Genomic DNA, 15,710 nt, shown 5'->3' on the forward strand with positions numbered 1-15,710 from the left:
TGCTCTTACGATACGGAGTGAGGTTTATAAACTAAAATTAAAGGAGGTTGCATTTTTCCTCACGATTAAATGAAATAACGCTTTCACTGAAGAGTCCGTCTGTGCTTGCGTGTGTGTCTGGTCGACGACTTGAGCACCATATGAGCAAAGTGCTTGCAGTCAGACGTCTGGACTAAACGTGACTTGGAAGGCGCCTTGCCTCCTGGGACTTCCAGCTCCAAGCCTCGTTCCCAGGCCGACTCCTTGGTGGTTACTGGGTGGGCGCCCCCGATGTGCGTGCATGTCCTTCACCAGCGAGTCTCCCAGCAGGGGTTCAGAACATGATTGGTGTTCTCCTCGCTGTCGTGCGGGTGAGGACACGGATGACCAGTCCAGGGCTGCTGGGTGAGTGGTCAGGTCCCAGGCTCCAGCCTCGCCCCGTCCCGTCACCAGCTGGCCAGTTGGGTGACCTTGAGCAAAGCACTTCATCTCTGGAGTCTTCATCTGTAACAGGCCTTGATGTTTGTCGTGCGGACTACTGTGAAAGCATAAAAATGTCAACAAACGTGTATTAACGGGTGGTTATTAGCACATTATTTATCTAAAGAAAACATCGTGCCTTTTCCCCACATTTGAATTAGGGTGAGTAGTATTATCCCCATTTTACAGGTGAATAAGCTGAGACTTCCACAAACTAAGGCCTGTGGGCCAAATACGGCTCACCTCTGTTTTTGTATTGCTCCTGGAACTAAGAACCGTTATTACAGTTCTTAATGGTTGGGGGTACAATCAAAGAATAGTACCTGGCATCAAAACTATGTGAAATTCAAATTTCTGTGTCCATCAGTAAAGTTTTGCTGGAACATAGTGACACGTTCACTCATGACGTGTCTGCCCACCCCTGCAATCTCAACAGCAGAGTTAAGTGGTTGCAGTGGAGACTTTGTGAGCCGTGAAGTCTAAGATACGTACTGTCAGACCTTTTGCAGAAAAAGCTGACCGACCCCGGTGCAGGTCACAGAGCACAGCGGAGCCCTTCCTGGCTTCCTGAAAGCCCTCCTGCCCCTGGCCCCCACAAGCTGGTCGCCACCTCCAGGGCTCACGGCAGGGTCACGTGTGCAGGTGTGGTGAGAAGCTGTGCTGTTGCTTGGTCCCACTGAATTGCTGAGCAATCCCGTGACTGTGCATGTGTTGCCCTGGGGGTGGTGCCTCATCAGGCCTCCTGAGGGCAGCAGGGCGCCGACCAGAGGCTGTCGTCAGAGCACTTGGTGTCAGGCCCCGAAGGGCAGGTGGAGGAGGTGGAGAGGGAATCACCTGGCCCCCCTCTTCCCCGCGGGGAGGGGTTGGCTCCTGAGAGCTTTGTGGTCCTGCAGGCTCCGGTGCACTTCCTTTTGTTTACAGCCGAGCGTCCACTGCTCTGTCCCTCTCCAGCTCGAAACTGACCCCTTCACGCTGACTCCGGAGGCTTCAGTCTCTTTGCGTGACGGAGCGTGACAGGCGTGTGTCACTGGTTTCAGTAGTGACTTCACTAGGCCTCTTTTCCTTTGTTTTAAAAGGAGAACTTTGTACCTTTCTCTCCTAATTTCTGAGCTGTCGGTTTCTGCCCTTTTAACGTGTCTTCCCCTCATTTTTATTTTACCACGAATTGTGATACCAAACCTTTCAAATTACAGTGTTATCCAAGGTTTCAGAAGTCTCTGTCCATTTTTCAAAATGTTTACTTTGAAATATTTGACTCATGGTCCTAGAATTGTCTCCCAAGTGCACAGACCCAGTTAAGCCTTCCAGGGATGCCCATGTTGGGGGTGAAGTCCCAGAACATCCTTAGGGGAACACTCCGAGGTTTCGAAGCATCAGGTATCTGGTCTCACAAATAAAAGTCCCCAGAAACGTATTGGGAGATAGTAAAGAACGAAGCCCAGAACACGGCGGCCCAGGAGCTCTGCTGGAGCGCTGAGTGGCTGGGGACTGTGAGAAACTCAGGGTGCCTCTGGGTCCCCCAGCTTCCTGCCTGGGAAACGGGGATGATGATAACAGTACCACCATGTACGATGCCCCTGAGGATTAAATGACGATATGTGTAGTTGTTTGTGACGGTGTCTGGCGTTAGGGCGAGTGCTCCGTTAGCTGTCGTCCTGGTCAAGTGGAGAGTGCAGAGCTGCTTTCCTGTATTTGTGACGAGATCTTTGAACCTGTTTCCTTTTCCTTTATATTTTCCTTCTTTTATGTCATTATTTTGGGGGCCAGGTGGTTTCAGGGTGGACTCCAGTTTTTCAGGGGCCCTTGAGTATGTAAAAGTACCTTTCCTCTCAGTGTCATACTATCCCATAATCCTAAAAACCAGGAAGGAAAAAGGGAAGATAGAACCAAATCAGTATCAAGAATTCTTAGAGAAATATGTGGAGTATCCCCACTTGGAAAGCCCTATATAGAAGGTTACGGTAAAACCTTTGTGGGTCCACGTGCCTTCAACAGTGTTGACCTTTCTGCATAAGAACCAACTCAAGGAGAACACAGCAGCAGAAGTTCACGTGACGTCACGGTACCCATAGCCACACCCACGTGTCGTCATGAGTAATGCCCAGGAAGCTTGGATAATCCCCAAAGTTCTTTTGTAGAATTCACACAGCACTAAAGAAAAAAACTGCAGGCTTTCTCTTGTGATTGTGTGAATTAATGCAAGTGCATGCAACTTGGTTTTTCCCACGTCACTTTTGTGTGTTAGCCTCTGACACATGAGCCATTTTATTCTTACTCCTTGAAGCCGGTTCAGAGTCGGTATCCCTGCTGAGAGTTTTATAAGAAGAGGCCGTCTGGGAAGCGCTTACAGTCCCACCAGGAAGGCTCCTTCCAGAGGCCTCAGAAGGAGGGAACCAAGGAGCCTCCCACCTGTTTGTCACCTGTCCTGTGCAGGGCTGCACCACAACTTCACGTGCATCTCTGTAATCCTCACGACGGCCCCACCAGGTAGCCGTGCTCGCACTGGGCACGTGAGGGCACAGCTGAAGCGCAGACAGGTTCAGCGGCTCCTGGGGTGGAGCAGCGCCCAGACATGCAGCTGTGGCTGGCCTGGCTTCCTCGCCTCTGGGTCACGGGGAGCGCCGTCCCCTCCTGCACTGTTGAAGGGCACTCCTCCCTTTCGTTCAGCAAGTGCTTACTGGGTGCCTCCCGGGCCGGCCGGCCCTGGGTTGGAAGCTGAGAACACAGCAGTAAACAGGGTACATACAGCAGGGCCCACTGCCCTGGGGGCTCTGCTCTGGATGGGGGTACACGGTTGACGAGGAACCAGAGGACCGCCAGAGGGTTGGTAGTGATGGGCCCTGAGCAAAACATGTCAGGCAACGTGATCGAGAGTGATGGGGGTGAGGATGGGTCTCTGAACAGGTGACACTCAGGTGGCAGATACCATTACCCACAGAGACAGAGGGACAGGCGGTCAGTGACCCCAACAGCCTTGGGAAACTTTGGTGCCCGCAGAGTCGATGGATCCCCGATATCTCCTTAGTAGAGCTGAGAGCCAAGTGCAGGGGGTGTTGAAGATTCCGGAGCAAATCTGGTAGCAGGGCGGCAGAGGCAAGAGATCTGGGCAGTTTCACTGCCAGAATCCGGCCCCTCAGGGTCAGCTAATGTGTTTGGCCTCTACGGGTGTGTGCTTTGTGTGAAAGGGGGCAGCAAGGGTGGGTCTGTGGTTGCAGGAAATTGAGCCTTAGTTGCATGTGCTCTGAGGGAGGGGCGTGAGGGGCGTGAGGGGAGCTTGTCCGACTGCAGACAGAGTGAGTGGCTGAGTGTCCGTCTGTGGGGCCTTAGCCCCGGCACATTCCCCCGCTTAGCCCTTTCCTTGCCTCTGCCTTAACACCACCTCCATCCCCAAATTGCATCTCACCTTACACAAAAGCAAGGCTCCCGGCCTAGGAACCATCACTCACTCTTCCTGGTAGTCACTGGGAACAGGATAGGAGGGAGAAATTTAGGAATAAAGAATGTAAGGTTTGGGGTAGATTAAATAATTTTTTTCTTTAATCCTGAAAGTAGTATTACCTATAAACATGTAAGAATAATATAAATTATCCACCTGGCATACAGGACTCACAAATAGGTAACATTTGCTAAATCTCTAAAGGAGAACCGATTTATTGACTTTACATTCTGCCAGTCGAATTTGTTTTTACTTTAATCACTTTTAATGATGATTACGAATTAAGAAATGAATTCTTGGGCTTCCCTGGTGGCTCAGTGGTTGAGAATCCACCTGCCAATGCAGGGGACACGGGTTCGAGCTGTGGTCCAGGAAGATCCCACATGCCGCAGAGCAACTAAGCCTGTGCGCCACAACTACTGAGCCTGTGCTCTAGAGCCTGCAGGCCACAACTGCTGAAGCCCGCGCACGTAGAGCCCATGCTCCGCAACAAGAGAAGCCACTGCAGTGAGAAGCCCGTGCACCGCAATGAAGAGTAGCCCCCGCTCGCCGCAGCTAGAGAAAGCCCGTGTGCAGCAGCGAAGACCCAACGCAGCCAAAACTAAATAAATAAATTTTAAAAAAAAAGAAGAAGAGGGCTTCCCTGGTGGCGCAGTGGTTGAGAGTCCGCCTGCCGATGCAGGGGACACGGGTTCGTGCCCCGGTCTGGGAGGATCCCACACGCCGCGGAGTGGCTGGGCCCGTGAGCCATGGCCGCTGAGCCTGCGCGTCCGGAGCCTGCGCTGCGCAACGGGAGAGGCCACAACAGTGAGAGGCCCGCGTACCGCAAAAAAATAAAGAGAAGAAAGCAAGAAATGAATTCTTCCAGTTGCTTTTAGATTGGGTCCCAGTCGTTACCGTAGCAGTATGTAGAACAGTTGATATCTAGAGACCATAAACTATATGTAGTCTCTATTTTCTTTGGTTTCTATAATTTTAATATCTGAATGGAGTAATAATGGCAGCACAGAAGAAAGAACTTTTAGTTCTTTAGCTTTTAGTTTCTCTGGGGTTAAATTTTGAAAACGATCTCTCTTCAGATGATAATTCAGGAAGTACTGCCCCTCCTTTCCTGGCCCATCAGCCTAAACCCTTGTGCATAGAGCTACTAAAGGTTTTCCTCTTTCCAGAAAGAGGAAGACAGACAAGAGCTGAGTGATTTTTCAGTGTAATTGTTATCCAAGTGAGTGGGTGTTTTCTACAAAAGGGGTTTTCCCCCCACTAATGTGGTGGTGGGTCTTTAAGTTGCTGCATTACTGAAAGGAATTAGTGGAAACATTGGAACTCCTTGACATTACGTCTGAAAAGAACTCGTTTCAATGTGCTGTTTGTTCTGATTTTATTCTCTTTGGCACATCTTTTACCCTTTTGACATTAATGCATACTGTTTAAATATCTGAGTGAAAAGTTACAGGAGAGAAATTCCTGGGTTGCTTTCACTCTGAACAAATGAAGTAAGTTAGCCCAGTTAATCTCCTCAAAAGTCAGTCTGCCGTTTTGTTTTCGAAAGGAGAACATCCAGACTGTGCTGTGGAGTCTAACTATGAATGAAATCTAAGCTGTGTTCTGGAGGTACCGGTCTTGTTTGGAGAAATCCTGGTAGACAGCGGTGTGGTTTTAAACGTGTATTTGGTGTAGTTGAGGGGGAGCTTGGCAGTCAGTACCGCTTGGTGGGTTTGAATCGTGCAAACAGTTGTTTCATGTCTTTCTGTTTTCCACAAGGGCTTTCTCTGTTAGTCTCTTCGCTCTCTGAGGAACAGGTCTGTGTATTATGACATGTTGGACCATGGTGTCACTTTTATTTCCATAAATGACTCATGTGTGAGCAAAAATGGAGTAATAGTGTTTTAAGAATAATGTCAGCATGGTAGGGGGTTTAGGCAGATCATTTTGCCTTTTCGAGTTATATTAAAGGCCAGGGGGTTGAATATTTCACCTCTGTTTCCTTTCCTACAGAAACAGATGACTATGCTGAGATTATCGACGAGGAAGATACCTACACCATGCCCTCGAGTGAGTAGACTTTTAAATATCTCGTGTTTAAACGGTTTAGGTATTTATTGTCCTTTTAGAACTACTTTTAAGACCTTATTGAGTTAGTAACAGAAATATTCTTTTCAGCCTTTAGAATTCTGTATTGTATGTGCCCACTGCCAGGTCAGAAGCCTGAAACTCAAATATCTATAATAAGTCAGTTCACTTATGGGGTTTTTGTAATCTTGTTTTCTGGCTCTATGATAATATAACCTTTAATGATTAGAGCATTCCCTCTCTGTAGGAAATTAGTATTTGAAGTTAAATATGTATACTCACACATATATACAGCTCTTTGAATACACACATTTAATGAATTGCATTTCCCCTTTGAACTTTCATTTTTTTATTGCCCTTGACTAAGCAATTACAAAGAGCAGCCCGCGTCCAGTCCGTCCAACTCCGAGTTGGAGGTGTGGGGAGAGAAGGGCTCTTCACTGACCACCCCCCACAGCAGCCTAGCAGTGTCACCCTCTGCTTCTCTCCGCTGTGCGGCTTGCTGGTGAAGAGAGTCTGGGAGCCCCAGCCCTTGTGGTGGGGTGTATATAGTCACAGCTCTTGAGTTGGAGACAACCTTGGAATTTCACTCAGGTTAAAAAAAAAAGTTAACCCTACCTCTTAAAGAGGCCCAATTAAGAGTCCACCTTACAGCCTCAGAGGCCTGATAATTCAACATCTGATGTCCTGGTTTCAGTAGAGCTCCATGTATTTGGAAAATAAATGTTTCAGGTGCTTTACCCTGTTGTGTAAATATTTTAAAAGTGGTTCTCAATAGATTTACCATATACACTGAGGAGAGTTACCAAAATAAAGAGAAACAGCCCAGCCCTGTCAGGCAAACATTATCCTGGGTGGACCTCTCCTTTCAAGAGCTCCCAGGTTAGTGATTTGAAACAGAGGCAAGAGCTGAAAAACTTAAATGTGTTTACTTTGACTTGCAGTAGCAATTTGGAAAAACGTTTAAATTTAGGTTTAAAGTTTTGGTTAGCCAGTTAGCCATTTGTACATTCCTGCAGAGTATCCACATTTTTATTCGTATATTTTCATAGTTGAGTGGTAAATGTCCAACATGGCTAACTTTTATCCAAACCCCACAAATACGGTTATCATGTAGGAATTTATGGGATAGAAACGTAAAGCATTGTGTATCACACTGAGTTAACTTGAGGATGTTACTTGCGTTTGGTGTTTGGTCCTCTTTTTTGACCCGTGTTGATAGTCAAAATATTTAAGAAAGTAAATATTGAAACGTACTCTCCGAGTTTGTTGTTGTTAACCTAATTGCTATTAGTTACTTCTAAGCAAGGTCTTCAATTTTTTTCTCTCTTAATTGCAATACAGAAAGCTATGGAATAGATGAAGGTAACAGGATTCCTTTAAAATAACTGCATTTGCTTGCAATTGCAACCGATGGAATGATAACGGGATGTTTCAGTTTTCAGTTAACTTTTATTTAAAAATTTTTTCATTGGTTTACTCATGCTGTTAAATCAATGGAACTACTAGCTAAAGTGATTTTAAAGAGGAAAATAACCTTCTAAAATTTGGGTTGAATTTTCTGTATGATTTATAATTTGACAAATTAGAAGAAATCAAAATACCAAGCAGTTAATTGGATTAGAATCATCCACTAGGTTCCTAGTGGGTATTTTCTTTCCATGTGTCTCAACAGCCTGCTAAATAATTGGTTTTGTATAAATCATAACAATTTAATACATTAATTTGAGGCACATGCTCTCAAAAATATAAAATACTTGTTATTTATTATGTGATACGTTCAACTTTGATTCCAAGTCATCTGATTTTGAAATCAGGTTTTAGAAGCTCCCTCTTTAAACTCTTTTAGCTCCGTGAATAATATAGATAGGATTATAATAAAGTGGAAAACTCTTAAACTTGTAAAGCTACTCATGAGACAATTTTTTGTTCCCTCCATATTTACAGACTTTAGTTACTTGTAAAATAATTGCTTTAAATAACTGTTTTTTAGCCTTCATATATTAATACCTGAACTAATAGCTCATATTAATTAAACATACATAAACTTGGAGCAATTATTTAGAAAACCATCAAATAGATAATCAGCTAAATCAGACATTCAAAACTACAAAAAAAATCTACCTTGTATAAAACTCCTCATTTTGGTAATTCAAGCAGTGCTGTAACAGGTACATAAATTCCTTTAAAAATACTGTTTAAGAGAATTCCACTCTGTTTAAGGCATTTTCATAGAATGATGTGCCACCGATGAAGTTTTTACTCATGGATGATGATGAAATGAGGTGTGCCCTGTGTTTTCTACACTGGGGATGTTGCACTGAAGTATCTTCTGGTGTGTGGATCATGTTTTGCAGCCAGGGACTATGAGATTCAGAGAGAAAGAATAGAACTGGGACGGTGCATCGGAGAGGGCCAGTTCGGAGACGTGCACCAAGGCGCTTACACGAGCCCGGTGAGTCCTGTCAGACAGCAGCCGAGCCGCTCCTGCTTACGTGTAGGCTGCTCCTGTTCGTCTTCACGGGTCCTTAGTTCTTCAGGGTGTTTGCAGTTGTCCTTCATAAAGCTTATCACGCATGTCGACTCACTTGCTATAAAACTGGCAAAATTAGCTCCTGAGAGCTGGGTCTTCTCTTCGTTTTAGTCTTTCATCCAGCCTCTGTCATCAGTAATGGATTCCACAGATGATTGTTCCCTTGGGTGCAGTTGACAAATAGATAACAAACAGATGCAAAGTCAACAGCAGTTAGCCAGCATTCCCAATTACCTGCATTCTCAAGAAAAGAACATTAATTTGCCCCAAGTTGCCCTCCCAAAGAGATCAGTGAATTTTTTTTAATGATTTGTTTAAGAATCATCTCATTGAGATATAGTTCACATACTGTGAAATTCACTCTGTTAAAGTGCACAGTTCAGTGGTTCTTTAGTATATTCACAGAGTTGTACGGCCATCACCACAGTCAATTTTGGAACATTTTCTTTACCTCAAAAGAAACCCCATACCTTGGCGAGGATGTGGAGAAGAGGGAAGCCTTGTACACTGATGGTAGGAATGTAAATTGGTGCAGCCACTGTGGAGAACAGTATGGAGGTTCTTCAAAAAAGTAAAAATAGAACTACCATATGATCCAGCAAGTTCCACTCCCGGGTATGTATCCAAAGAAAACAAAAACACTAATTTGAAAAGATACACGTACCCCAGTGTTCATAGTAGTATTATTTACAATAGCCAAGACATGGAAGCATCCTAAGTGTCCATCAACAGATGAATGGATAACGAAGATGTGGTAGAAACTAACACACCATTGTAAAGCAATTATACCCCAATAAAGATGTTAAAAAAAAAAAAGATGTGGTATGTATATGTATACAATGGAATATTATCCAGCCGTAATAAAGAATGAAACTTTGCCATTTGCAACACCATGGATGGACCTGGAGGGTATTATGCTTAGTGAAATGAGTCAAACAGAGAAAGACAAATACTGTTATGTTATCACTTATATGTGGAATCTAAAAAATAAATGAACCAATGTAACAAAACAGAAACAGACTCAGAGACAGAGAACAAACTAGTGGTTACCAGTGCGGAAAGTGGATGGGGGGAGGGGCACGATAGGTACGGGATTAAGAGGTGCAAGCTACTATGTATAGAATAAATAAGCAACAGGAGTATACTGTACAGCACAGGGAATATAGTCAATATTGTATGATAACCTTTTTTATAGTAACTTTAAATGGAATATAATCTATAAAAATTTTGAATCACTGTGTTGTAACCTTAAACTGATATACTATTATAAATCAACTATACTTCAGTTTAAAAGAAAGAAAAGACAAAAGAAGCCCCATACCTGTTAGCAGTCGCTTCCCATTCCACCCTCTCCCCAGCCCTTGCCAATCCAGTTTGCTTTCTCTTTCTCTAGAGTTGCCTGTTCTGGACATTTCATATAAGTGAAATCATACAGTGTGTGGCCTTGTATGATTGGTTTCTTTCCATTAGCATAATGTTGTCAGGTTCATCCACGTGGTAGCCTGTGTCAGTACTTCATTTCTTTTTATGGCCAAATAACATCCCATTGTATGGATAGACTACTTTTTGTTTTGCCAGTCATCAGTTGATGGTCATTTGGGTTATTACCACTTTTTGGCTGTTATGCACAATGCTGCTATGAACACTCGTGTACAAGTTTTTGTGTGAACATAGTTTTCGGTTCTCTTGAGTATGTGTGTCTAGGAGTGGAATTGCTGGGTCATCTAGCCACTGTTTAACTTTCTGCCGACCTGCTAAGCTTTTTTCCAAAGAAACTGCCCCAGTTTCAGTTCCTAGCAGCAATGTGTGAGGTTGCCCATTTCTCCACACCCCGACCAACGCTTGCTGTTGTATGTCTTTTTTTATTAGATCAGTAATTTTTCAATGACAGTTTAAAATAACAGTACATACATGTTCAAGAAACTATTTTTAACTAGAACAATGACAGTGAACAGAGATGGCTTTAGTAGGGATATAATAGCACAGATGATTGACCTTTTGTGACCCCCGATATGGAAACTGCAAATGGCAATTTTTCCCCCTGTGTCTCCTTATCTGTCAGTTTTCCACATCCTTTACACATGCGCTAGGGATACACTGATCATTACTTTTATAACCGGAGGACTGTAAAAGTCTTTCCTTCGAGGAAAATAGATAATTGTTGTTAGAGATTCTGTTTTTTAAAGTTCAGTTTTGAAAGTTTTTACCCTTATACTTATATAAAACTGTATCATTTATTATATATTTTTATCCATTATCTCTTTTTCCAGTTTTTTGGGGGTTTTTTTGTTTTTTTTGTTTTTTTGTTTTACTCTATCTGTATTGTTTATCTTCTTAATTCTCTTAACTCTGCTCTTGAGGCAAAATGCATTAGAAAGAGCCCTGGATCTAAATTTGATCAGAAGACCTAAATCTTAGAGCTGGATCTACCTGACTGTGAGATGTAAGGGAGGTGAGGCTTCTTGATCTAAAGTATTGGACTTGAACCCAGTGGTCTCTGAGCTTCCTTACATCTCTAGAATTCTTAACAAGCAAGCATTCTGAAGTTCCTGGAGTACAGGGACTTACCAGGATCACACAGCTAACAGCAGGGCTGATAGACTTTATTTCAGTCACTTATAAGTAATTCATTTTAGTTGTAAAAATACAAGAGAAAAATTTTTTTCAATATCCATAGTGTTTACTAAGTATTTGTTGAGTGAATCCCAGCCTCCAGGAAAATATCAGTGCTAACCTTTTTTGTTGAATGTCTTTCTGATACACATCGTATGTGAATGCTTGTTTATTTTGTTTTTCATGTGGGAATCTCATTTTATAGCCAATTCATTCCTCTAGGTTTCCGTTAAAAATCCTTTTTCCAGTTTATGCTCTTTAGTGTTCTGTAAGATGTAATAACATTTTATCAGGGATTCTTAATAATTGGTCAAATGTAACTCAGCATAGATTTCATGGGCAAGAACCCAGCACTGGTTACGTTATTTGAGATTCAGTGAATTCTTTTAGCAGTTATTTGTCAGTCGTCCCCCAAGTGGCAGCTCGGCGGTGGGGACGTTGTCATGAACAAAACAGTCAGGGTTCCTGCTCGCACAGCCCTTAAATTCTATCTGAGGCACGAGGGGACCGGCAGAAGCAAACACACTGAGTATCAAGTGGGGAATCTGTGCTCCGAGAAAAACAAAGCCTGGGCTTGGGGAGGTCAGGGCCCTCTTCCCGTGAGACGCTGACACGTGAACAAGGAGGGGCAGTCCCTGAGCTCCCCGTGGGGAGTGTGCCAGACAGGGCGGAGCTCCAGTGCAGGGACCCCAGGTGGAGCTGAGCGGGGAAGGAGGACGACGAGGAGAAGCGAGCAGAGGGGGACTGGGCCGGGTGCAGGGGCGGCGCACGGGGCGGCAGGGCAGCCCTGATTCTCAGAGTCATGGGCACGAGGCGTATCTGAAGGCTCCCAGCACACACTTTTCTTTTTTTCTTAGGCCCGGTTATCAGGTTCATTTTTATAATTTGAGCATCGCTGGTCATCTGCGCACGCTCGCATCATTATTATCCTAGTCTTAAAAACCATGCTTTAAATCTATTTTCTCTTAATTCATCCCAGAGCAGTCCTCCTCTAGACTCACTTGTTAAGATCTTTTGAGTGTCTGCTAGCTGTTACTAACTCAGAGCCTCATCACCTGCCCCTCACCTCGGCCTCGTGGACACCAGGGTGGCATTTTCATTCAACATTGAAGAACTGCTCTGTCCCCCTAAACTCTGCTTGTGTTTTAAAGAAGGTAATGAAAATTGTGTCGTGAGCAGTTACTGAGATGTGTTCGCATCTGCCCCCTTTTAAAGGCTTTTAGAAAACCCTGTGCTCAGTTCTGGTCTTGCGTGCTGTGGACTGACATCTTCTCCAGCATCAGGTCTCTGTGACCAGCCGCTCTGACAGCTCGGCACCCCCCAGGCCTCTGCAGCCTTGGGCCACTAGTCACCGGGCCTAGTCCATGGACTGATGGCCGAGACACCTGGTCTGCTCACGTACACCCCTTTGTAGACATGCAGCCTGTGGAATCTCAGGCTTAGCACCCACTCGAAACTATGCATTTTTAGAGAGCAGTATTTTCCTTGCGTTTCTTTACTGTCTTAATAAAGCACCATGTTCAATATTTGAGTTGAATTGACAGGATTGATGATGACTTACGGTCTTACAGAAGTTTCTGTTGTTATTCAGATCTCCTGTAAAATGGGCATTTTGTGTCATTTCTCAGGTATACCAATCAGCCTTACGCACATAGAGGTAGAATTCATGGTGCCGGTCCTGGAAGTTTGCTGTGTAGTTACAGAGGACAGACTAAGTCATTCAGAGCAGAGTGGTTGCATTGAGATGTCCTGGGTTGCTAGTGACTCTCAGAAGGCCCCAAACTCAGACGTTTAACAGATGGGCCTCTGTGCCAGCAAGCTGCCGTCCCACCGACATCTCAAGCCTGTCTTGTCCAGAGCTGGGCTTCTGATCTCCCCCTTCTCTCACCAGAAACCCGAACTCACCCTCCCCGACGCCCAGCCCGCTGTCTTCCTGCCCCCCCCCCCCGCCTCCGTGGCGCCTTTCCTCACCTCCCCTTTCGGGGGGCCTCTCACTTAGGGTAGAAGCCACAGGGTCTGACCCCTCTCTCCACCCCTGGCCAGCATCCCCTCCCCTCCAGCAGTTCTTTGTTCTCATCCCCTCTCTTCCCCTCTCCTCTCGGGGAGGTTACCTTCAAACCCGCTCCAGTCCACGATGGATGTCTCGTTCACCGTGTTTGTCTGTATCCTCCTCTGGGATGTCAGCTGGAGTAGCACAGGGGTCACCGGCCCTTGTTCACTGGTGCAGCCTTAAGCCCCTACAGGAGTGCCCGGCACTACGGAGAGGAAATGTCTGTGGAACAGACGAATTGCCTGCAGCGTTTTACATGCACGTCTGTTTTCTGGGGTTTTTCTACAAAGGATTTTAACTGTTCCTCTCACTCTTGAGATTGTACAATTCTGGTTCTGTCTGATCCAGAATCCAGAGTTGCAGAATAAACAGCCTGTCCTCAACATGCCCATTGATTAACATAGAGACCCTCTTGTTGCATGTGTCCCCGTCACAGGAGAATCCAGCTTTGGCGGTTGCAATTAAAACATGTAAAAACTGTACTTCGGACAGCGTGAGAGAGAAATTCCTTCAAGAAGCCTGTAAGTTTCTAGAAATGTCTGTGGAACTCCATTTGACTTTCTGTGAAATTCAAACTGTCTCTGAAGATGTAAGAAAAATAATGTTTTGACTTTTAATGAGACAACTACATTTATTACCCTGCCATGCAATTAGTACCTGTATTTGTAGAGGCACGTGTCTACAGAGTTTCCCAGGTCAGCTGTCATGTTTGGGATGTAAAGGCAGATTGATTTCCTGTCCCTTCGTCCTCCGGTACCTTGCACCATAGCCACCTTCACCCTGGCATTGGGCAGATATATAGAGATGCCAGCAGGCCCTGGAGTTGGAGGTGAGCGGGACAGACACAGTCCCTGCGGGATGGAGCCCACGGATGAGTGCGGGAGAGGAAACCCTGCCTGTCCCGAGGGGGCTGCTGTGGAGAGCTGTGTGTGATGGGCCCTCTCTCCTGAGTGCAGACCCTCAGAGAGCCAGGATCTGGTCCTGCCCGTTTGCACTCATCAGGCTCTTTCCCTCCTGCCCTCAAACTGGGTCGTCTTCCTGCTTCCGTTCGGCTTGTCCCTTCTGACCACATACTTTAATAGTGTCTCCTTAGGAGGCTTTGTCACAGGGCCCTGCTCTTTCCCTTTCTAAGTGTCCATAATTAAATATGCATTGTCTAGGGATTTCCCTGGCGGTCCAGTGGGTAAGACTCTGCGCTCCCAGTGCAGGGGACCCGGGTTCCATCCCTGATCCGGGAACTAGATCCCACATGCGTGCCGCAACTAGGAGTCCTCATGCCGCCACTAAGAAAAAAAAAAGATCCTGCATGCCACAACAAAGATCCCGCATGCTGCAACTAAGACCGGGTGCAGCCAAAGCAAACAAACAAACAAATAAATATATACATACACACGCGCACACACGCGCACGCACACGCACACACTGTTTAAAAGTTACTCTTGTCTCTGTCTCCCTCTAGACTTTAAGCCCCAGTGGGGCAAGGAACGTCTCTCTTCTGCTCACCGCTCAGACCCAGAGACAGCACAGGGCTTAACTCATAGAAGGCACTCAGTAGCCACTGGTCGTGTGAATGAGTCTTGGTGCCCTTCATCACATGTACATTGAATTTCAGAAACATTTACCACCCAGTAGTCCAGTAAGTCACAAGTCATGGATGAGTCATATTGTGAGTTCATCAGTTAAGTCGCAGCAAATCCTAGTCCTGTCCCTGGATCTTTGACTTAAGTACAAGACAAGGCCTGGTGATGACTTCTTTCTTCAGGGCATCTAGGCCAAGAAAACACAGAATATATATCAGCCATCATTACCTAACAGCCTGTCCGCCTTACCTTTTGTGGTAAAGTGCATTATATATTTTCAAAAATGCACATTTTTAAAACGGCTTCTCCTTCTCTAAAATTTTTATGAACAGTTATTGTATCGTGATTTCTGTAGGGCTTTGGAATCACCATTACAGAAATCAACTTTAGAGTTTCACAGGAGTAGTCAGTTCAAACTAACCTTGTTCTCTTTTTGAAAGGCTGTTATTTCAGAGAAACATGATGGATGTAGTACACCTAAAATCCTGTGGGGCTTTGACAGGCTCTATACGTAAGAGGGGAAGTAAACTTTTTCTATAAAGGACCACATAGTAAATATCTTAGGCTCTGCAGGCCAGATGGTCTCTTGGCACAACTGCTCAGCTCTGCCATCAGGGTGTGAAAGAGCCACAGACAGCACGTAAAGGGCTGAGCAAGACTGTTCCAGTGAAATTTCGTTTGTGAAAAGCAAAGAGCCGCCCCTATAGCCTGAGCCCCTTGCCCCGGGTGGATAACAGGTCAAACCGCTACACCTATTGGGTTTTAGTTCAGCAGGGATAGAGTTTCCTAGTGACCACAAGATTCTCCTCTTAGCCCTGTACTGTGCAGTATTTTTAATAATTACTTCTGTAAAGGGTAACATAAAACCAAAAATGATGGTAAGTCAATTGAAAATGAGTGAATATACTGGGTTCCTGAATGTTTATCCAGAAATATCACATTCTACGTAAGTGATGAACTGCATTGACA

General features: G+C 45.0%; 1 protein-coding gene across 8 annotated transcripts in view; it reads left to right on the forward strand.

Moving 5' to 3' along the window:
* The window catches only part of PTK2 (protein tyrosine kinase 2), a 253,294-nt gene that overhangs the window by 176,796 nt on the left and 60,788 nt on the right, over positions 1-15,710 (forward strand). For 5 of the 8 annotated variants that reach the window (XM_082674402.1, XM_082674405.1, XM_082674407.1 and 2 more), the window contains 4 exons: positions 5,891-5,947; positions 7,310-7,330; positions 8,323-8,420; positions 13,598-13,682. In XM_082674402.1, the coding sequence (XP_082530528.1) occupies positions 5,891-5,947; positions 7,310-7,330; positions 8,323-8,420; positions 13,598-13,682 (261 nt within the window). The remainder of the gene's footprint in view (positions 1-5,890; positions 5,948-7,309; positions 7,331-8,322; positions 8,421-13,597; positions 13,683-15,710) is intronic. The other 3 variants (XM_082674406.1, XM_082674409.1, XM_082674410.1) reach the window with 1 other exon arrangement.

The sequence above is a fragment of the Grampus griseus genome, assembly GCF_964374135.1.
Source record: "Grampus griseus genome assembly, chromosome: 17".
Taxonomy (NCBI): domain Eukaryota; kingdom Metazoa; phylum Chordata; class Mammalia; order Artiodactyla; family Delphinidae; genus Grampus; species Grampus griseus.